This window comes from Branchiostoma belcheri, unplaced genomic scaffold (assembly GCF_001625305.1).
Source record: "Branchiostoma belcheri isolate BF01 breed outbred unplaced genomic scaffold, Haploidv18h27 scaffold101, whole genome shotgun sequence".
Lineage (NCBI taxonomy): Eukaryota > Metazoa > Chordata > Leptocardii > Amphioxiformes > Branchiostomatidae > Branchiostoma > Branchiostoma belcheri.
Window position 1 is genome coordinate 568,598 of NW_017802392.1, and position 23,722 is coordinate 592,319.

The 23,722-nt window shown below is 39.0% G+C and overlaps 1 protein-coding gene across 1 annotated transcript; it reads left to right on the forward strand.

Annotated features, from left to right (window-relative positions):
• The first annotated feature begins 2,638 nt into the window (after positions 1–2,638).
• On the forward strand, positions 2,639–10,650 carry LOC109474151 (hydroxyacyl-coenzyme A dehydrogenase, mitochondrial-like). The gene is made up of 8 exons (XM_019774369.1): positions 2,639–2,820; positions 3,817–3,945; positions 5,251–5,408; positions 5,613–5,739; positions 6,500–6,589; positions 8,206–8,278; positions 8,774–8,890; positions 10,427–10,650. The coding sequence occupies exons 1-8, from the start codon at positions 2,710–2,712 to the stop codon at positions 10,540–10,542; spliced, it is 921 nt and encodes a 306-aa protein (XP_019629928.1). The 5' UTR covers positions 2,639–2,709; the 3' UTR covers positions 10,543–10,650.
• Positions 10,651–23,722: the final 13,072 nt, after the last annotated feature.

Genomic DNA, 23,722 nt, shown 5'->3' on the forward strand with positions numbered 1-23,722 from the left:
TATTTTTTTTAAACCAAGAACTATTTTAACATTTATATCTATGTATTAATTGAAAACAACACGTAAACTTGGCAATATTGTTTCCCTGTTTGTAATAAAATTGACGCGGAAGAAGTTCGTGGACGAAAGGTTTATTTCGATTTAACTGACTGACCGTAACGTTACTGACTTAAATAGCTCGATGTACCAGCGAAATTTGTGCTGCCAATTTTGCCCCTCAACATGCAAAACATGGGTTGAAATTCAAAATTTTTTCCGGGGGGGGGACATCGCCCCCCCCCGCCCAAAAGCCGGGCCTACTCGGGCTCTAGTGGCGCCTGCGGCGCGATGGCTCGCGCCTTCGGCGCTTCATGCGGGGAAAATTTTCAATCAAAATCTCGTCCTCCCCATACGAAATTTCACTCTCTATGATTAACGCCTGGGGGAGGGCCTAGGAAAAAATTTTTGAGGCGGGGGGAGGGCCTAGGAAAAATTTTTTTGACCTGGGGGGAGGGCCTAGGAAAAATTTTTTTAAGCTACCCCCGGACGACCGGCCCCCCCTCCCCGGTAAATATCGTACAGTCCCTTACCATCTTACCACTCATAAATCTATTTAATAGAATTGCGTTCATACTTACGGGGGTATTTATTTTCGGCCGGGGTTCCACTGAGATATCGGCGGCTGGCTGGCGACCATCCCGTCAGCATGACCGAGCACCGCGACGTGAGTGACCTAGATTATCTTACCTTGCGTCTTCTCGTTTTACCGCAACTTCGTGTCAATATCGACGATACACACATGAAATACGTTCATTTATTAAAGTTTAACTTTATTTTCACGCGTCAACATTATCATCCGACATTTTATGTACGAATCGATGTAGTGCAATTCTCCTTGCCGGTTTTCGCTATATTCGTCGGTAGTCGTTGGATTTGTCGGGGAAAACCTCAAATAAGGTACTTTTTGTATTTTGAAAAGTTTTCAAAAGTGCGTACTTTATTCGGCGGTGTCACTACTAGAACCGAGGTGAAAATTATGTATGAAAGGAAATCATTTATGTTTGATGTTACAAACACGAAATTCTGCCCCTTTTGTGCGGTAGATTGCGTTTTTCTGCCCTTCCTGTCCTCCCTCCCGCTGATCATGAAATTACCGAACAGTCCCCGACCGCAAGTCATGTGACCAGGTGAAACGTATACGCCGAGGCGGCGAGCTCGTCGCAGCGCATATTTTGTCAAAAAATGGGTACTTTAAAAGCTCGTAAAGCACGGAAACTTGTCAGAAATTCAGGGGAAGCATATAGGAACATATTTGTGGTGGTGGATTTTGCCGGCGTTGCGCGAGGGCCAAAATTTTGCAAAGAGTAGTGGGCGTTCGCAGCGAACCCGGAAGTAAAGTGGGCGTTCGCCAAGAAGAGAAAAAACCCAGTAAATTTCGATTTATTTAAGTTCGGCTCGATGGATTCGCTTCAAACTTGGCATGGACACCCGGGAGCACACTCTGGACATGACCACACAAAAAATTTTAAGATTCGTGCGACAATTTTTGGGCGTTCGCTAAAAAGAGAAACCCGTTTAACGTCAACAGGATCATTCCGATGCCTTCCTGTCCTATGCAAATGAGGTTTAGACCCCTGTTTTCGCAATGCATTCTGGGGATGGGAAACTTGCAATTGTGAATGATATTCAGTCATTTATCTACATGGGTGATACTACAGAGGTACATGTACACTAGCTCACTGTCACATTTCTCCTGAATGTTCTATTGCAATGAAAGTACCACAGTGAACAATCTAAACATGGATGGCTGCATTAAATTTTATCTTTTCTGTCATACATGTTATGCTATCTAATTAAAAGTAAACTGAATTAATGATACTCTGGTACATTGATTGCATTTAACTTTTTACATTTTTTATAGTATAAAAATGTAAATAGTTATGTATGCAGTTCTTAGTTAAACTGCAGAGAGTTACATGTACATTGTAAAAATCACATGTAAAAATCACAGTATAATTTATACTACAGGATACATGTGATTTTTACAATTTACATGTAACTCTCTGCAGTTTAACTAAGAACTAATCTCCAAGCAGATTCTTTGGTGACAAGACCGTGTCTCCTGGACATTACAATTACAAATGTAATGCTCTGAGTCTGACAAAATGTCTTTCCACCGAAAGAATACTAACGTTAGCTAGGATGTGGACTCACCATTCAACCAACACTCCTTTCAGGACATTAACCATCTCGTACAAGCAAATTCGCCCTCCAACCTTTCAAAATAACTAAGAAGACTTGTGTGAGGATGAAAGACGCATGAAAGACGTCTAGTTTATCCGTAGGGTAGGCTTTTGGACAGTCATACCATGGTGGTGTCTCAAAGAAGAAACCCTCCTCCAAACTGTACACATGGTCTTTACCACTACAGCTGGCCAATTCATACATTTCTCTGCCTTTCTAAAATATACACGTATCGTTCTTTGTTTATTTAAAAAAAACATAACTCAGCACTTTATATAAACAAGAACACATAAAATTAAAAGAAACGTTAATAGAAATAACAGTATTATAAAGAATAGTTTGATAATTGTTAAGTTACAGACGTATTATTCAGGCACTAAATATGTTTGTTGTTGAACGACTTGGACTCTATGTCGACCTTTAACCCCTGAAGTGGACTCGTCCAGTTACCACGTTCTTTCTTGACAAGGACACGGACTAACAGAAATGTCTCTGTCGGCGCTAACTTATATCGCCAGGCGCGGGATGGCCACCAAACTCACGGTGAAAAACCTGGCCATCATCGGCAGCGGTCAGATGGGCGCGGGGATTGCACAGGTCAGTGTAAAACTAAAGGGTGGACACACGGGGGGAACGTGGCGCGTGCAGTGGTCGGTCGGCCCCTCCCCCTTTAGTTTTTTTTCTTCATAAAGTGCTACTTTAACTGACGTGTTGTTGTCATGTACATGTGTACTGTGTGTTTTAGTGGTTTGATCCTGACATCAGTACTAAGACTGTAGAAGCTAACAATAGCGCACATAGCGTTGTATTAAACGTGGCAATGTCATAGTATACATACACACAGGTATTAAAAACGACTTTCAGAAATTTTGTTTGAAAACATGATTTGCCCTTAGGTGATGTGTGATTTAACATTAACAGTCATCCTGCCCTTATGTCCATAGCAGCAGTATTTGATTAACATACTTAAAGCCGATGTGTTTCCTAGAGCACACGGCTGAATAAGTACACCTGGCTGTTACTAGCTAGTGCAGTTGCGAAATGGGGACAGATGTAACGTTATGTACATAATGACGTACTGCAAATGTAAACAAATGCTGACCCGTTGTGTAGCAACTTGAAATGTACTGTGAGGTGCCTCAATATGATTTGAAAATATCGTTTTATGTTGACTCATCATACAATTATGGTGCATTAAGTAAACTTATGAACTGCTAATAAGGTAGTCAAATTTGTATATACTATTACTAAGTTAACATTGCATTCTTCCTGTATTCAGTTAACTCTTAAGGTTTGAAGAAATTATCCAACTATTGACATTTACAATTTCTTAACACATGCACCCAGTACTGTAATTTACTTCATGTTCATGGTAGCAAAAGTTCACTGTCTAAGGAAAATGGAGTGTTCATGGAACTGCAATGTATATATTCACAGTGGCCAGTCCAGGAATTATTTGTTAACAGTAATAATAAGTTCACGGTACAGAAGTGATAGTGAAAACAGTGAACATAACAGTACGGTGAAAAAATCAGGAATTACAGTATCTTCAGCCCTGGACTACAATATATACATACATGTATATCCTGGCAGGTTGCAGCTGCGACAGGCCACAAGGTAGTTCTGTGTGACACGGCTGCAGACATCCTGGAGAAGGCCCAGGCAGGCATACAGAAGAGCTTACAGAGAGTCGTCAAGAAGAAGTTTGCAGATGAACCTGAGGTAATTTTTCTAACCATTATAATGCTGAACTAGTGGCAACAGAAAATAATGACAGATTTTAAAATTTCTACCAAATGTTAGTTTTCATCTTGCTTCAGTTTTACCTCAAAATATCCCAGAGCAAAGGAGATAATAATTTTGTACTACTAGTTTTGGCAGTGGTCGAAATACTTTTTTTCAGTGCTCTGCAATATTGCAGAAGAGTCAAAGTTTTGTTCTGCAATTTGGAAATACTTTCTGCAAAAACATACTAATAAAAGACACAAAAAACAGTTACTCAAGTAGCTGTATATAATTTTGGTGCTACATAAAACAGTCAGACTATTACCTTTATCATCAGTGACACTAAGAGACTGAAGGGGAACTGCAGGTTTATAAGCAAAAACTATTGATTGATATGCAAATGAGTGAAGACAAATAAATTTTTGGAAGTCAAAAAGGAAACAAAAGTTAGACAAGTCAAGACAAGGATGATGCAAATTAGTGAAGAAGCTCCTGTTGTTTCAGAACAGGAGCTCAAGTGTTGTCTGTCCTTGATGGGACCTGAGAGTGCTAGTTTGCTAAATTGAAAACTATTGAATCTGAAGTCTATTTTTCCTTCTGCAAAATTGCAGATTGTATAAATTTTTCTTCTGCAATCTTGAAAATCTATCTGCAGATTGCAGACTGCAGACAGGTATTTCGAACACTGTTTTGGTATAAACTTGTGAATCCCTTATACTGTATCCTAATTTAATTGATTAACAAGACCAGAGCTCAAATTCAAAAATACGTTTTCCTGCAACATTTCAGGACAATTACTAGAACCTGCACCACTTTTAGGAACTTATTAGGAATTTAGGAACTAATAATGGATCATACTAAAAACTTTGGCGAGCTAACTGTATGCTCCACGTGCACCTCTATTATGGAGGATGAATGATGATGATGATGACTAAGAACTTTTTCGAAAGCCATTGGCCCATTGCCATTATTTCTTTTATATTTCATAGCAAGTCAATTCAGCAATGGAAAATCCACTTGCACCTGTATATGTAAGTTAAGTTTAAAAAACAGTACATTTACAATGTATATTCCTTTACATATGGATAAAAGTGCATGTTATATTATGTATACATGTACATCATGTAGTACATGTACTAGTACAATGTAGGTGCAGGTAGACATACCTGCACAGCTTCAGTTTACAGAGAGTACAGAGGGTACAAACCTGTACGTGTACATGCAGTTGGTATTTCGAACCCTAAAGACCATTACAAGCATCATGAACTACAATAAGTGTTATTCTTCTTATTTTCTCACCAGAAAGGCCAAGAGTTCATCAGCACCACCATGGCTAACATCGAGATAACCACAGAGCCAGCCAAGGCTGTGGTGACAGCTGACCTGGTGGTGGAGGCCATAGTGGAGAACCTGGCTGTCAAACAGGAACTCTTCAAAACACTGGACAAATTTGCACCTGCGTGAGTCTACTGACTAGTAGAGTTGGACTCAGAGGATTTGTGTATCCAAAACAGTTCTAATAATCTCTAGCCAGCTGTCCCTTAGTAATAGTTATTCAACTGTGGACAGGACGAATCCGAGAAACAACAAATTAAATATGTGTGGCCTTGTCACTCAATATTTGTAGGGCTGAAGGATGACCAGTAGTATTGTCTTGTCTCCAGGAAGACCATCTTTGCCAGTAACACGTCATCCCTGCCCATCACTGCCATTGCCAACAGTACAACACGTCAGGACAAGTTCGCTGGACTGCACTTCTTCAACCCTGTCCCTATCATGAAACTTGTGGAGGTTTGTTTGTTTGTTTGTTTGTTTGTTTGTTTGAATCACTCTTTATTCATGAGAACCAAGTGCGAGTTGTCAAGAAAATTTAGGGCTTGCAAAAAAGATTATGACATGTAGTCTTGAAAATGCTTATTTGTAACACTATTCAGTTTAAATTTGTAAAAGTCTTAAGAAATTTAAGTTAAATCTGTAATAACTAATATCCTACACTTGAAGTTGGACTTACCCAAATTTTGGACTGTACAATTTCTTGTGTTGGAAATTAAAGTGTAAAAGTGCTCCATAATACTAATGAGACATGTATTTTTGCGAAGGAAAAGAGTTTTATGAATATGAGTCACATACTAGTACACAGTAAATCACAATTTTGCAGTATTTTTTTATTCATGGTTTTCGTGATCACTTCTGTAGTACTGGGAACTTATCATGACTGTGAAGAAACAATTCCTCAACTTTCTTCTTGCTGTACCTGCTACGACTGCAAATGTATTCTGCGACATGTCCATTTTTTTGATCTTGTAATATAGATATTGATTTGTTATCATGTTAATCATGTAAAATGCGCAATTCAGCATCTTTGTACACAAATGAAGCTGCCATGTATTTTTAATTACTGAATTGTGAACGAAGTCAATAAACTCAATATATATTTTCTCAGACCGCAAACATAAAGTGATTCACAGTATTGCAGAAAATGGAAAACCAAATATTTGGAGCCCTGAACTCTAGCCATGGCTGGCATCACCAGAGTCTGTTCCACCTGTAGGTTGTTCGCGCTCCTGGGACCAGTCAAGCCGTGTACGAGTGTCTGATGGAGTTCAGCAGAGCTCTGGGGAAACACCCCGTCACCTGTAAGGTAGGGAAACATTTCAGCAACAAACTAGCTACAAAAAGAGATGTCAAAAAATGGTGTTCAACTTGGTAGAAATCATTATGAAGCAAGATTAAACTGTAATATCCAACACAAGAAATTGGACTCACCCAAATTTTCGACTGTACAACTCCGATCCAGTCTTTGTCAAGGAATGAGCAATCCACCGCTTCCGTGACGTCACGCAGATAACACACGTGACTCCGTGAGCAGTGGATCATAGGTTGCAGAAAGTCTGTGGCGCCTATGCAACCTATGAGCTCACAGAGTCACGTGTGCTATCTGCGTGATGTCACGGAAGCGGTGGATTGTTCATTCCTTGACAAAGACTGGATCGGAGTTGTACAGTCGAAAATTTGGGTGAGTCCAATTTCTTGGGTTGGAAATTACACTTTAAACTTGCTTCATAAAAATTTTTGATGTTAAGGCCACACCACTTTGTTGGTTCAGAAAAAATATGAAGCGACAGGGCGAAAAAAATAAAAATAAAAACAGGTCTAGGCATCCTATTATAGCCCCAAATACTATGATTATAGCCATGAAGTCAACACAAAAGGCTGGGTTAATATTTAAACAATGAACTTAATATTTGAACTTTTAATCAAACCACTGCATTGATAGATGGACAAACTGTAAAGACTAGTAGAGGAAGAAAGGGACTTTCCTCATCAACTGTTAGGAACAAAATATGAGCATTTTTGAGTTGATTCAGAACTAGAATTTTTTTTTTTCAAATCAAAAAAAAAATGAAGAGGCAAATCTGAGAATCAACAAATTAAATTGGTGTGACCTATTGGATTTAACCAATAATGTGTAAAGTATTGATTGCTATGTTTCTATAGATGTATGTTTGCCTAATGTATGTGTATACTATATTTTGTGCATACCAGTGTTGTAGCCAGCGTTGAATCCCTCAGTTATTTCACAGAATTTTGGCTCTCATAAAAATAAAGATTTTGAAATTCGGTTATCTTTGATGAACAAAAATGGGGCGTGTAAAGACATGGAAAGAGAAATTGTCACTAAATAAGCCTAGCCTACCTGCAAAACATTTCCTTAAAAATAAGTTAAAATGCAGGAAATAGCATTTCAGATGGTGAAGATTAAAAAATTTTCCTGGGAAGCATGCACCCAAACTTTACAAGGATCATTGAGCTTGTGCTGTACATGTACAATGTCATAGTGTTATGTCAAACAAAATTTCAGACCATCTATAGCTAGAACACTGGTGCACAAGTCATGTACTATCAAAGTGCAGGAGAAACAAGAATTTGGAGGTCATAGACCTTGAGCAATCCCCTTTAATTTGCACTCCCCCTCTTTATCATATAATGAACGTGGAAAACAACAGCTGTCAGTATCAAGGAGGTCATGTAACAAAAAATACCTTTGAAAACACCAAGCACTGCCAGATGAAGTGATTACACACACAGACACACAGACAGACACACACATACACACAGACACACAGACACACACACACACACACACACACACACACACACACACACACACACAGACACACAGACAAACCAAAAACAATACCTCCAATTTTCATTGAGGTACATGTAACTACATGTTGTTATTTCCCTCCCTCCCAGGACACCCCAGGTTTCCTAGTGAACAGGTTGCTGGTTCCCTACCTCATGGAGGCTGTCAGGTTATATGAGAGAGGTCAGTTACACAAATAACATACCTCTGCAGGGCTCAGAATACCTTTTTGGTGCACATAACATTTAATAATTGCCTGCCTAATTAAGTGTTACCTGCACCACTCAGAATTTTATTATGGATGACACTAAAAACTGTTCAGATACCATTTCAATACATAAATGTACCAGTGCAGGTTAGGTGGACATCAGAAATTTTTTAATACCTGCACTAAGCCACTAACCAACATATGCAGGACTATCTCGAGCTCTGCTGTATGTTGTTAAGGGAAAGCCCTTTGCAGTAATATTTCAAGCTAAAAAGTAATCAAACCCTAAAACTGCATTAAGCACCCGGTCTGAATTCACTAACACCAGCAGACACAGCTGACATACAGTGTGCCGACTTTCCTTTTTGTACTTGTACCAGGTCCTATAGTTGGCCGATAGTTGGAGGGCGTTCGGCTAGTATTTGTGAATGTGTGGCAATCTAAGAAAATGAAACCCCTTCTGACCCCAGGTGATGGCAGTAAGGAGGATCTGGATGTTGCCATGAAGCTGGGAGCAGGATATCCCATGGGGCCGTTTGAGCTGCTAGACTATGTCGGACTGGATACATGCAAGTTCATCATGGATGGTACGTATCAATTTCATTTTATTATCACCATTTAAATCAACAAACAGAAGAATACAAGATAATGTAACACGTGGTATTAATTTTGTGTCTAAATGTTTTGTAAAAATCAACATTTGATTTTTACATTAAGCATTTTGACACAAATACAGATAAAAATCGATAATCTAAAGTGTACATACATATACAAAGTATAACATACATGTATGTTCAGAACATAATATACAATGTAGTCTACATTATAAATAGATAAAATTAAGTACATGTACCTGTGATACCAAAAAGTCATCATCTTAGTCCTTTGCAAGTCACAGGAATATCATAATATATATTTAATAATTATTTTTTTATGCACTACGTATTGATCTAAACGCTGTAGTTTTGCTGTCTTCAAAACTTAGTGATAATTTACGTTTTTTACTTCTTTACGTTAAGTAAACAGAAATAAGAACTGAATTCTATCATGATATTTCAGCTTTCTTTTGATGGTAAAATTGTGATTGTGTGTACTTTTCCTCTCATGTTAAGACGGTTGTAACAAACATATTAATCAGACAGTGTTTTGACTGAAAACCTAGATTACACAATCAACGTGGTTCCATACTGTGTTCTGTAAGGTTTTTTGTGATGCCTCAGGGGCGGAGCCGTTGGTATAGTACTGCGATTGAGTTGAAAATATTCTTAGAATTCCACGAATGCATTCCCTAGGGAACTAAATTTTGTCAACAAGATAATTCAAGAACGGCTGGATGGATTGGTTTCATACTTGGTGTGTTGGTAGGGTGTGACTATATTTGGAAATGATGAGATTTTTGGCCCCCTAGTGGCTTCCCTTGGCACTGCAGTGGAACATCTGCTCTTGATATCTCGTGATCTGGACGTGATAGGGTCATGAATCCTCATGAGAAACGTATGACTCACTCACATACATAAACAAGCACCTCCATCAACAATAACCAAAACAGACACCGTGATTATTATTATTATCATACGTAAAAAGAGAATCACGTCGCCGAGGCGTGTTTTAAATGCCACTATATTACCTTCGCCAAGAAGGTTAAATATGTTTTCGGTAGCGTTTGTCTGTGTGTGTGTGTGTTTGTGTGTGTGCGTGTCTGTTTGTGGTTTAGCAAGATAACTCGAGAAGCGGTGGATGGATTTCAATGAAACTTGGTAGGTGGGTAGGTCTTCATGAGACCTAGAAATGATTAGATTTTGTTCCCCTATTGGCTTTCCTAGGTAGCCTGGTTACCAAACCTATTATAGCTCCCGAGTCCTACGCAATATTTGCGGAGAGGATGTACATGTAGGACTCGGGAGCTATAATAGGTTTGGTAACCAGGCTATTTCCTAGGTACTGCAGCAGAACTTTCAGTTTTGATATCTCGTGATCTGGACATGCTAGGATCACGAATTTTGGATGACAGATAGCTCTTGGGATAGGAAAGAAGTGACATGAGTTTGGGTCCCTCATTCTTGAACTGCAGGAGCATTTGTTGAAAAATTTTCATTAAATCTTGTTTCACCTTTACCCTTCAGGTTGGCACGAGTTGGAACCAGACAACCCGCTGTTTGCTCCCAGTCAGTTGGTGAATGAGCTGGTGGCAGCAGGGAAACATGGGAAGAAGACAGGGGAGGGCTTCTACAAGTACTAACTCATCATCGTATACAAGGAACCATAATTAGGCCACAGCAAGTATATTTTATGGATGACATCCTCCGCAGACTCCAATTCTAATGCGAGCGGGCGAAAAAAACAAGACAGCCCGAAAAAAAAACAAGGTTTCTACATATCTTAAAATTTTGACTCAATTATGGTACAAATGGTTTTGAGTCAGTGGGAACATCGCATATACACAGCCAGCATCACAATCATATCACTACAACAAAATAAGAATAAAACTTAAGTCAGAGTCTTCTCTTCTCTCTTTATAGTTATCTGCCATCCACCTTCCGGCATGGCAACAGACATCTTTGCCTATTTTTGGCATGTTGACCACTGTCAGAAGGCAACAAAATTTCTTTTTTTTTTTTTCAAAATCAGCCGAAAATTAATGCGCGCGCTGATGTCATCCATAAAAATTACTTGCTGTGGCCTTATACAAATACATGGAACCAGTGTTCTATCTAGTATCCAGCCTGAATTTTTTTTTCACATATTAATTCTGTTTGACCTACATGTAATTATAACATGTAACATAATGTCAAGCGCCTAGGAGGGGGGTGCTTTTGGGGGAAAAATTGCAAAATCTTGAAATCTGGATGTTGAGGGGCAAATTTTGCTGGTAAATGAAGCTTAGTTTAACAACATCTCTTTCTATATCCTAACACATCAATTTTTGTCTGTGAAAGATGATGGGCAAATTTTTTGATTGTCATAAACTGTTACAGCAAAATTCTGGCTAGAACCAGCATGTACCGGTAACACTTGCAATCTACTAGAGAAGAAGGTTAGAAAGAAAATTATCAAATGTTTATTTTATTGCAGTTTTGGCTTCACTAGACACATAATTGGACTTCAGTATATTTCAGTTTTTCAAACATTTTAGCTGTGGATGAGTGTAAATAAAAACAGTACTTACTGCAGTACATTATAGATTCAAGACTTCTCCAAAACACAGTCACACAGAATTGTGATGACATAGCTCCACAGTATATGACTGCATTGTATGGTGCTTCCAGATCTAGTAAGAGTGATGTGTTTAAAACAAACTAACTTCAGATTTGCAGCTGAACATAATTTTTGAGGCGATATATTATACAGTCAAACTTTTCTAAGGTGAACATCCAGGGGGCCAAAGAAAGTGGTCTTCTTGATACTAAAAACATCACTACAAGACAAGACACAGAGTTAGACTGACCCCCATACAACAGTCATGCTGTCAAAATCAATGGCAAACTAGCTGATTTCACGTTAAAATTTGTTTTCCGCCACACACTTGAAAATGATGTGGTCATCATAGGCAGAGATTGGGCTATGTGCGGTCCCAAATAGTGCCAGTGGCGGTTGTGTTGGACAAGTGGTCAGCATAGGCAAGACCCTTAATGCTTACATCTTTGGGGAAAACATTGGGACCAAGAAAAAATTATCATTATGACCAGATGGCTGACTTACAGAGGTGGTCACTTGACAAGTTTGACTGTTACAGTTATAATGATTTTGATTGAAATTAAAGCTGTTTGTTTTGATGCCTTGGTTCACTTTAGTGTGACATACATGTATGTTTAACAAATCTAGAAGAGCTCAGGCACAGGTCAAACACTACTGTTGGTATAGACCTGAAGATAATGGAACAAACTTGAGACAGAGCCACAGATTTCAGGTACCAAGTTGTATTTATTGTTCCTCATCAGGCCACACCAATTTAATTTCTAGGTTAACGGATTCGCCGGCCTCATTTTTTCTGATTTGCAAATAAAATTGAAAATTCAGAATCAACTGCAAAATGCTCATATTTTGCCCTGAACAGTTGAAAACCGTCCTTTTCATCCTAGTTGTTGCAGTTATTCCATCTTGCAGTGTGTGGTATCATTAAAAGTTCGAAATTCATTGTTTAAATTTTGAACCAGCCTGGTGTGTTGACTTCATGGCTACTATCGTGCCATTTTGGGCCATAATAGGATGCCTAGGCCTGTTTTTATTTTTTTCGCCCGCCCGCTCCATTATTTTTCTAGAAAAATCCGTTAACCAAGAAATTAAATTGGTGTGGCCTCATCAGTAGAAACATCCATATTAGATTATATGAGAAGTACATAATAAAATCAACCACTAGACTAGACTACCCAATACAACATTGAAGGGAACATACATGTACTAGACATTATGTTTTGCTCTACATGACAAACATGTAATGTTTAAATGTTATTTCATAAATAACAGGCGACACTTTAATTCCGGACTGACACTCTAATTCCGGACTACCTTTCACCATTAAGACATAGTTTGACAAGGAGACTTAATATTGTAGAATATGTTATATTACTCGCTGAAAGTTACGTAGGTATCATCGATAGGTCCCCTGGGACTAGGTCAGTTCTGCAGAATTCTGCATTCGGATGCAGAATTCTGCGCAGAATTCTGCATTCAGGTGCAGAATTCTGCATTCGGTTGCAGAATTCTGCACAGAATTCTGCATTCAGGTGCAGAATTCTGCAACCCAAATGCAGAATTCTGCAATCTAAATGCAGAATTCTGCATCCCATATGCAGAATTCTCCATCCAAATGCAAAATATGAAGGGATTTGCAATGCCTTATTTATTTTATGATGTTAGAGAGTGGACTCACACTTGTCCTACATGACATATGTGTTTGCTATCCCTGTGCTGCAAATTTTGCCATTACTGACAGGGCCAGGGTGGGAACCACTGAAACAGAAGAGGCAAGTAGTATACTAGTCTCCTGGCTCTGGGGATTTGAACCTGGAGTCAGATTTTTAACTCCATGAAAAATATAGAGGTATTGTTTTTGGCGTGCCTGTCTGTGTGTGTGTCTGTGTGTCTGTCTGTGTGTTTGTGTTTCCGCACATTTGTAGCCAGCATAACATTTGAACCTTTGGATGGATGGTGTTGGGTACATGTAGGCAAAGGTCAAGGTCAATTTTGGGCCTCCTGGTGGCTGACCTTGGTACTGCAGCACAACTTCCGTATTTTGTATCTTTTGTCCTGGACATGCTATGGTCTTGATTTTTGAATGGTGGATAGCTTTTCCTGCCAGTAATAAGTGGTTAGGGTTTGGTCCCCCTAGCAGCCTGTTCTGGAACTACAGGGGGTTTCTGTCGAAACCTTTCAGAGCAGATAAATTCACAAAGGAACAATGTATTTTCTTCATTTTTGGTATGTGGTAGCTTAGACAGAGATGTATATTATTATTGCGAAAGATGACTTCATTTACATAATTATTGAGGAAATTGTGTGATTCCAGGATTTATTGTTTCTCAGAATTTAAAAAAAAATCAGGAGTGACAGGCGAAAAAAAAACAGGCCAAGTCACCCCATAATAGCCAGAAACATTACAATATGAGCCATGAAGTAAACATACCAGGCTGGTTAATAATTAAAACAATAGATTTTGTACTTTACGGAAACAAAATTGCAATGTTACATTGAAAAACTTAAGGACTAGGAAGAAAAGGACTTTTTCAACCATTAGGGCCAAAATATGTCTGAGCATTTTGTAGTTTAGAACCAAAATTTTTTTTTTTTTTGCAAATCAGAAAAAAATGGACAGGGCAATCCGAGAAGCAACAAATGAAATTGGTGTAGCCTTAAAGAATAAATTTACATCTGAAGCCCATATTTCATGGAGGTATGAGATTTTGGAACTCTTGTTTCTTAAAATGTTTGATGCAGATTTTGCTGTTCAACCGCATCTTATACTAGCCTGAGCACCTTTATTTCGCTTTCGCTCTCAATATATAGCAACAACATTTCTGTAACACACTCGTTCTCATTCAAATTGTACAAAATGCTGTCGCCACTATTTACGACTAAGTCTAGGTATGAGCCAAATCATGGATTTCATCGTTGCTTTCTTCACTTTCCCACTACACTTACTGTTTCACGAAAAATGTACCACAAACCTAGGTTTGATTGATGACTTCAGAGAAATTATGGTCGCGGATTGGATTTCTCCCCCTAAAAAGCGGCTGTCGCCTGAGACGAAATAGAAACTTTAAAAAGCAACCTAAAACGTAGCAATTTGATTACGGCAGTAGTTTTCTGCCTGGTGTAGTCGGATGGCCAGGTACTCTGACTGATCAAGTCAGATCGCTCCTGTCACTATTCTTGTACGTCATACGAGGTGGTTCATACCTGTCGCCAAGTTCTGTAACATCCGTTACCGCTCAAGTAAGACGGTCGTGCAGTTTAGATAGAGTCACATATAAGACAAGAAATTGCCATTTTGATGACTTTTAGCAAGTTTTCTAGGTTTCTAAGAGAAGAAGAAAAGAGTGTGTGCTGTTATTTGTAGCCAACTTGAACAAATTGTTCAACGCTGAACAACGCTGAACAAATTGTTTTACAGTAATGAATGTAACATCCGTTACCGTTGTTTTTACTTTCAATTTTAGTTTCTTCACCTGGTATATAAAAAGTCGCCCAGTTTTAAAATGTCCGTACTTATGCCCCCTTGTTCTCAAAGGATGAAGATAAAAACTGCAGGTCTTCTTGGAGAAATAAACAAAAACGTCCGTTTTGTAACATCCGTTACCGGTAACGGAAGTTACACCTGTAGTGCAAAAGACGTAACAAGAGATTGAATTTCCCTTCCCAATACACCATAAACATAATAGTTGGAAATAAAGTAGAAAAAATATGAATCCGAAGAAAAATAACCCTCTGTGGCGTCAACAGACTCAAATGTTCTACTCTTCTTTGCTTCCAAAGTTATTTTTGGTACTTCTGTACACTACACTTAGATATCTTTATGTGATCGATACGTGTATATTTACCAGTAAATAATGGGTTGACAGAAGTACTTTCATAGATACTGACGCCTAAACTAATGGCTTTTGAGGTGATGTCATGAATACAAACTTTATCGTACACCTAATTCATGCTCATGTTCCAGCGTTTTTGCCGCACTAAAATTGCATTGTTTACATATGTCTTATCTAAGTGCATAAATTTTTGGTAACTTCCCATGGCATTTAAGCTGTCCTTTTTTGGTAATCATTAATTGAGATGTTCTCCTAAAAAATAAGGTAGGTTTGCCTAAAAAAACAGATCATCGATTTTTCGACCCAAAAAATCACCATTTTGTACATTTCAATGAGAACGAGCCAACAATCAGTGACCATGTAGGTTCAACCACAGTTCAGAGCAAACGAGTCTTTGAAAGTAGAATGTCCTATAGGAGGGTCGTCCCAAGGCTCCATAGGCAAGCATACCATCTCACATTCACCACAGTCTCAAGACACAAAACATACAAGACAGGACATTCTGCCAAGTACCTTCCAAAAGCACAAACGAGTTTGCAGATGGCACACACATTTCAGGCACAAGTACTTTCAGGTCATTCAGGTCACAGTATTTCATGCGGATTGTCATTGTCAGAAGCTTGAGGTCTTAGTGTACACTTGGCGTGATGTTATACTCGGTGCTCAGCGATGGTGGCCAGAGATGGCTGGATACATGGCAAAAGTAGTATTCTTATGTCTGCCTAATATAGGTCAAAGCCAAAGTTCTAAATTATCAAAAAGTATTGTATGGCAGTCTTGTACCCAAAAAGGACCATGTTTTGTCAATTTCATTCCATGCAGTTAGAAATCCAATAGGAATAAGTCATCTATGATGTCATGAATGATGACAAATTACTTCATAATCCTAGTTTTTGCCCTCTCATGCCACTATCACCTCGTGACTCTTCACTTCAAGATTTTGCATCAGCATAAAAATTGCTCTTTTCCTTATCTCCACTGTACTAGTCTTGCTACTGCTAACACCAGAAGCTGTTTCAGGCTGGGTTAGCTGCTGCCTGTATTTACTTAAGGATTAGCTTGTAACAAGGTGTGACAGATTAATTTGTATCAGAGTGCTCCCAAGTGTCCTCAGTTAGCCCCTAGCTGACAGAAAACCCTGATGAACACATTCAGCCTGGGGGTTCCAATGCATTCAAAAGTCATCACATTTTGCTGCTAATAATACTACTACAGTGCAAACTTTGCCAATATTATTAAACATGTTGTGCTCTGTCTCTACTTACATGTACATGTCAATGTATATTGAGAAGTGTTTTCCCATTCACATAACTGAAGGCTCAATATTCGTATTTGCATATTTAAGGTTGACACTGTAGTTTTCAAATGTTGTGCCTGAAAAGATATTGTCTGCAACAGGCAAACTTCTGATGCACTGTGACGTTGACCAAACATCCCATGAAAACTGAGAAATTCAGGTTTCGGACCTGCTCTTCTAAAGGATGAATGAAACCTGTAATCAGAAGGTCTGTGTAGTAACGTTATGGCATATTCATGTGACATGCTTTCTTTGGCATTGCTTGGGTCTAATCACTCATGATCAGTCAGTCAGTCACTCAGCCAGCCCTACGTTGGTGGCACAGTGCGCCAGCAGGGCAGGGTACCTGCCACCACAGTGTCCTTAACCACTGCTAACTTGACAGTTCGGTTAAACTTCCATATGCTCCCGTGTGCATCTGGAATACCTAAAGTGTGTTTGGTTTCCTGTATTGCTCGGCATATGTATTTGTACACTAGTTATTTGTGCATATCGTGGTGCAGCAGTATTTAAACCTGATAGAAGATTTGATTTAATCTGGTACTGTATCTGGGACTGATCATGGAGGTACAATGTATACACCTCCATGGACTAATCTAGCCTGGATGCCAGGCATGGCACACTGGGCCCATTGTAATATCTCAGTGTGCAGTTGGGGGCTGGGGGAAAGGTTAGGTCACTAGAAAAGTGGTCTAAACTCATATAGAATTGCACACTATCTGATCCTTAAGGATCCTTAAGCTTTGCGGCTTTCGCAAAGAGCAAGGGTATTGTGAAGAGGAAAACTAACAGAAGTGGTCATTAGTGATGCATACCTAAACTCAATTTTAGGTTCAGGTCGGATTCAAGTCCAGAGGTTTAGGTTCACAAGTCCGGACCTAAACCCATGACATGTACAAAATTGCATGTTGGCAACCTTGCAATGTTATCTGGGTAAAACTTTGGCCACATAACATGGAGGCTGGTACTTGACGATGCCCGATGGCAATGTTTTCTTCATCAGTTTGCAGCAAATATTTTACAATCTACGGAAGGTTTTAGGTGGTTTGGAAAGAAAAGGGGTATGTGAAATGGTCTTTTATGGTAATAAGTCCGGACTCGGTTCTTGACTTTTAGGTTTTTTTGGACTTGAACCTAAACATTCTTACAAGTCTGGATCCAAGTCCAGTGAACCGGTATGCATCACTAGTGGTCATTGAGATTGATGTGCAGGACCAGATGGCCGATGGTCTGGTGGGCTCTCACAAGAAATCTAACAAAGCCAAACCTGCCAACCTGAAGTATAACCAGGAACTCAACTTTATTATATCAACTCAATTTTGGAGAATGTTGCCTTGTAACTATAAGCTACATTTCATTTCAGTTCTATTCAGGATAGATAGACCTACGGTTAGGTACAGGTCACCCTAGACTAGTGGCCTTATCCTGCCAGCATCTCTTGGGACGTCCCTTGAGGACTTGAACTAATGCGGAACAAAGCTCCTGGTATAGGAACCCTGCCACTTTCCTGCAGTTGGTCTAAATTTTGATCACACTGAAACTGAAACACCCACACTGTAGCCTTAGGTTTCAGTTCAAATTTTTTTCACAACAGAACAAACTCTCCCTCTAACCTCCTTGATATACCTTATATTGCATGTTGCCCTTTGCCAGTACTCCTTTTTCCGAGACAGTGGAAGATGAATGGTCCCACTTTTCCTATAATGTGTGGGTTTTGTGATGTTGTGATTTATTGAAATTGCAACAGTGTTAGAGGAGATGTAAGAGGAGAGTAGTTTTCTTTTTGTCTGTAAACATAGAGAACCGCTAGGATGGAGTTCCAACCCTGGCATGTCTGGGATGGGGCAGGAAGGCAGGCATGTTTCCCCCAGCTAGCTGAAGGGAGTATTGTGTTGCACTGCAGTCTGGCATCTAGGCTGGTGCCATCATTCCCTTGCCTTATGTCAGTGTCTGAATTCTCCAAGCAGATGTTAGGCTAGAAAATTGTGATCTTTTCTCACTGGCTGATATGTCTTGTATCCAGGTGTCTAATTCTCAGAGTAGATGTTAGGATGCCAGACAATTGTGATGTATTTTAACTATCAGTGATTCAAGGACTGTCAGAAAATCTTGTTACAAAGTGATTGATGAATAGAAATGCTATTCAAAATGCAATAAATGTTAATTTGAACTTTCTCTGCAAAACAACCTGAGAACAAAATTGAACAAATAACTTGAAGTTCACAAAAGCTGATTCTTCAGCTTTCAGGGAGAGCCTAAAGGCGGTCCCTTGAAGAACAAAGACCTCACTCAGACCCTGACCTCAATATATCAATGATACCGGTGCACGCTCTCCCATTGGACCTCTCAGTTACACATTCCAACACACTGGGCAACGTGGGGTCAGGATCCAGGACTCAAGCATGACCTGACCAACCTTGGGCGACCTAAAACTGAGAGGAAAGCTCAGACTGTCTTCACAGGATGACAAGACAACACACACACAAACACACACATACATGTATATAGAGATAGATAGATACTTTTAGATAGATAGATAGATACTGTAGATAGATAGATAGATAAATAGATAGATAGATAGATAGATAGATAGATAGATAGATAGATAGATAGATAGATAGATAGATAGATAGATAGATAGATAGATAGATAGATAGATAGATAGATAGATAGATAGATAGATAGATAGATAGATAAATAGATGGATCAAGTCCTGTGGATGTTGGAGATTTGATCCTAGAACTGTTCTAGTGAGCTCAGCCATACTGACAATTTGGCTGGTCAGCCAAACTTTGCCGCTCTGTAGACATGGGAACTTTTCAACGTTTTCTTTTCTTTCAACGGCAACTTACGGTTTTCTTTTTCAACCATTTTGCTTGACACCTAACTGAGCTCGACGTGGGTATTTTTCTAAAACTGCCTGCCTTGTATCGTGTCCATGTTGAAAATTTGTGGGAGTTCTGTGTTGTTTTGTGATTGTCAGCCTTTTTGACATCCACTAAGTTAAACTTGAAGCCCGGGGTTAAAACTTTAACTTAACCCCTGAAGCCCCAAACACCCACCAAAACCAAAGTTTTGGGCCTGCCACAGAGACAAGTATTCCGGAGTGGATATAAAGCCACACCAATTAAATTTGTTTGTTCTCGGATTTGCCTCTTCATTTTTTCTGATTTAAAAAAAAGAAAAAGTTCTGGTTCTGAATCAACTCAAAACTGCTCATATTTTGCCCCCAACAGTTGAGGAAAGTACTTTTTTTCCTAGTTGTTACAGATTTCTTCCATACATCATGTATATCAATGTAGTAAGTGTGGTTTGATTAAAAGTTCACAATTCATTGTTTGAATATTAACCCAGCCTTTTGTGTTGACTTCATGACTCCTATCATAGCATTTGGGGCTATAATAGGAATTGTCTAGACCTATTTTTTTTTTTTCGCCATGCATGTCGCTTCATATTTTTTCTGAAAAAATCCAAGAACCAACAAATTAAATTGGTGTGGCCTAAGAATTGTTTGTCCCTTATATCCACTCCTGGAGTGTCATTAGCCACCGCGTTATCAAATTAGCAAATTCATCAATTCAATTTCTTTTTTTTTAACTAGTTCACAAAACAGATGGATTTAGCAGCTGCTGTCATTGCAGATTGTAGTAATATACTGCAACATAAAGGAATTTTCACTGCTATTCTGATCTAACCTGTAATCTTTTCTGTTTTTACATTAATTTTACATGTATGAGTGCAATTGCTTGTAGGAAACGCTGTTTTGCAAGGTTATCAGCTCTGTGTTACATCATTGAAAACTGAACTGAAGCATGGCCATACAAATGGCTCATTGGATTGAATACCAGATAGATGAAGCAAATTTGTTCAATGTTCTATATACAAACTGTATATCTGAAATGGGAAACACAATGTATTTATCCTTTCATCTTATGTACATTGTAGCAAAAAATCTCTGTGCAATTGTGTGCATATTTGTTCGTATTTTTGATACACATACTGGTACTGGGGATATCCATCGGTACATCTAGTATAGTCCCCGACCCTCAGACATGAGGATGGGACTAGGTAAAAGGTAAAGGTACATCTAGAATTAGGATATGACAGACTGAGTACTTTCTCAGGTCTTTTGGTTATTTGCATTCAGTCTAGAAGTAGAACAAAATAATTATGGGTTCACCACACCACGAAGTGGTGGTGAACCCATATTGCTTTTTCTGATGTTTCTTCTCCTTCTCCTCCTTCTCCTCCTCCTTCTCCTGCCACTTCTTTAAATTGATGAAACTTTATTGCATGTTCATTCCCCGGAGGGATAAATGCATGGATGTACAATGTACTAGAGAGTACTAAAACAATAGTAATATAAAAGGCTAACATTAGGTCTAAGGTATACAATGCTAAAAATAAGATAAAAAGAAATATAAATATAAGTGGTATTGATCTAAGTTCTAATGGCTTCTTCTCTCTTTTTGAAACATTTTGAAATATACTTACATACTTGATTCAACTCCTTCATTTTTGGGCGAAATTACCTGTAATTTCGTATAGAGGTAGAGTGGGTAAATACCCTTAGGCGTTTTTTAAATTTTTTTGATACAAGCTTTTACAATCGTTTTATTTGCTTTTTAGTGGTCCCCATAGGAAAGTACTGTGGGGGCGTACGCGCGTGACGTAATAAGAAAGGAATTCGGGGGAAGGCCCAAATATGGGGCATACAAGCAGGTGTGGTCATGTTTGCAGATGTGGCTGTTGATTGGCTGTTGGCTAATTAATTTATTTACTACCATTTTCACGTACCAGCGCAGCTGGTCCACGCGGTCTCGGTCTCGGCCGTGGGCCATGATACTCTGATACTGGATACCGATTCGTGTGATTCCTATAAACATTTCACCTAACTACGAACTAGTTGGAAGAATTATAGCTGCATGGATGCCTGTATATGATTTTAACAAACACTGAAAATCTGACGCAAAAACTGGCAGATATTTTGCTCTTCTCTGTTGGAACAACGCAAGCGGGAGGTCAATGACCTGCGCCCCACGAGTACTGTAAACAACGATACGCGCGCGCCACGGTATCAACAATTTTCCACAATCTTCACCGACTAGTATTATATATTCTAGTTATCGATTTCTGAAGAATCACCAAAATTGTAGAGTGTATCTCCTAGAAAGTCCCTTACTAGTACTTGAAGCAATCGTTACCGCCATGTTGTTCACTTTATATGACATACAATGCTAGGGAGTAATGGAAACGTGTCCAGATAGCTCGGTTGGTAACGCGCAGGGCTGCAAGTCCAGACATTACGAGTTCGAACCCCGGTACACTGGATATTTTTAATTATCCTTTTTACAATTTTTAACAATTTTAACATTTTTAACAATTTCAACAATTTTAACCATTTTAACCATTTTACATTTTAACAATTTCAACATTTAATTTTAACATTTTCGTTTTAATATCCATTGCTTTGCTTTTAACATTCCAAAACTGATTGTTCTTACTCAAGAATTTCAATAACTTCGAATGTTAGTCTTTTGTATTTTTTCAACATACAAACCAAAATCACTTTGATGTTGTCACAAAAGTAACATCTGTGCGCGCATCGGTTTTCGTTCATTTAAAAACTACAAGTACAAAACATCTGGAAACTAAGCAAACATACTCAGTAAATTGATTGCTGTAATTCCCGATTTTTTCACTGTACCGCAACGCAAGCGGGTGGTCAATGTTCACGGTTTTCACTGTCACCTCTGTATTATGAACTTATCATTACAGTTAGGAAATAATTCCTGGACTTTCTTTTTCCTGCAACTGTCACCACCGTGAATATATACTTCCGTGAACATGTCCATTTTTCTCAGGCCGTGAAAATTTTGCTTCCGTTAGTAGTAGTTACAATCTCGTCAAAAGTGTAAAGTAAAGCTGTCGAGATTTAAAGTGTCGTTGTATCTTTGTAAAAAAAAGGGAGATAATTGCCAAGTGCCAGTTTTGTAAATACCTGTCGAGATTCAAACAGCTTGTCCTTGTATAATTGCAGTATGATTTATTTAGAATCTCTCATTTTTGTTTGGGGAAGGGTATGGAGTGAAATTCCTACATTTGCTCCGAAGCAAATGTTGGCCTTTCTAGTGTTTCTCATTCTTTCCCTGCCATGTCGTAAAATGTGGTGAACCCATCGCTATATTTGCTCCAAAGCAAATATTGGCCTTTCTAGTTTGAGCTAGCCTTCTCAGGTGGCTCAGGCCAACCTTCTTAGGTCATTCAACTGACCCCAATTCCCCCTATGGGTCAACCTCTGAGGGGCAACATTTTGTTTTGTTAGAGCCGGGCCCCTGTTGGTGAAGGAATGATGGAAAAAATAACTGATTTGAGGACACAGACTATAAGCAGACTACTAGTACTTTATATCTATATATGGCAAGTTTAATTCATGCAACTTTATCATTGTATCATTTTATCAGACTTTGATAGAAGAATCTACATGTCCAATATCCTACAAAGGTGCATGGAGGCATATCAAGCCTTCAAATGCAAGGCCCAGTGGCCTCTGGTGGCCTCTCTTTGACTAAGTCCACCAATGGAGATGCCAGACACCAATGCAACACAATCTCTCCTGAGATGCCAAATGCTTCAATCCCCAAGACTGAGAGCAGTGTTCTACACCTCTATGGTTGGGCAGAGACATCTTATATCTCATATGACATAGTTGACAAGATCAGTGAAAAGAGATTACTAGTATTATATTCTAAGGGCACCCAGGATATTTCTAGAGCAGTACTTAACAGAGCTATCTGCATGTTTGATGATGACTGTTCTGCAGTTATGTTTTTATATCCAAACTACATTGACTACTAGTATCAAGTTGCAGGTGGGTCTGCCTAAATACCTAACGATGAGTCAACTGCTATAAAACACGTCTTCTCTTTCTGTATGACCTATAAATGTAATTCTGTCAACTTGGGGGTTGTCACAGCTCCACAGCTGGGTTTGGTAGGGTAGCCTGACTCCCTGTGCTGGGAGAAGCTCCAATGAGGGTTAGTGTTACACAGGGACAGGACACCTGTCATCAAGGTACTTAGCAGGCACATACATAC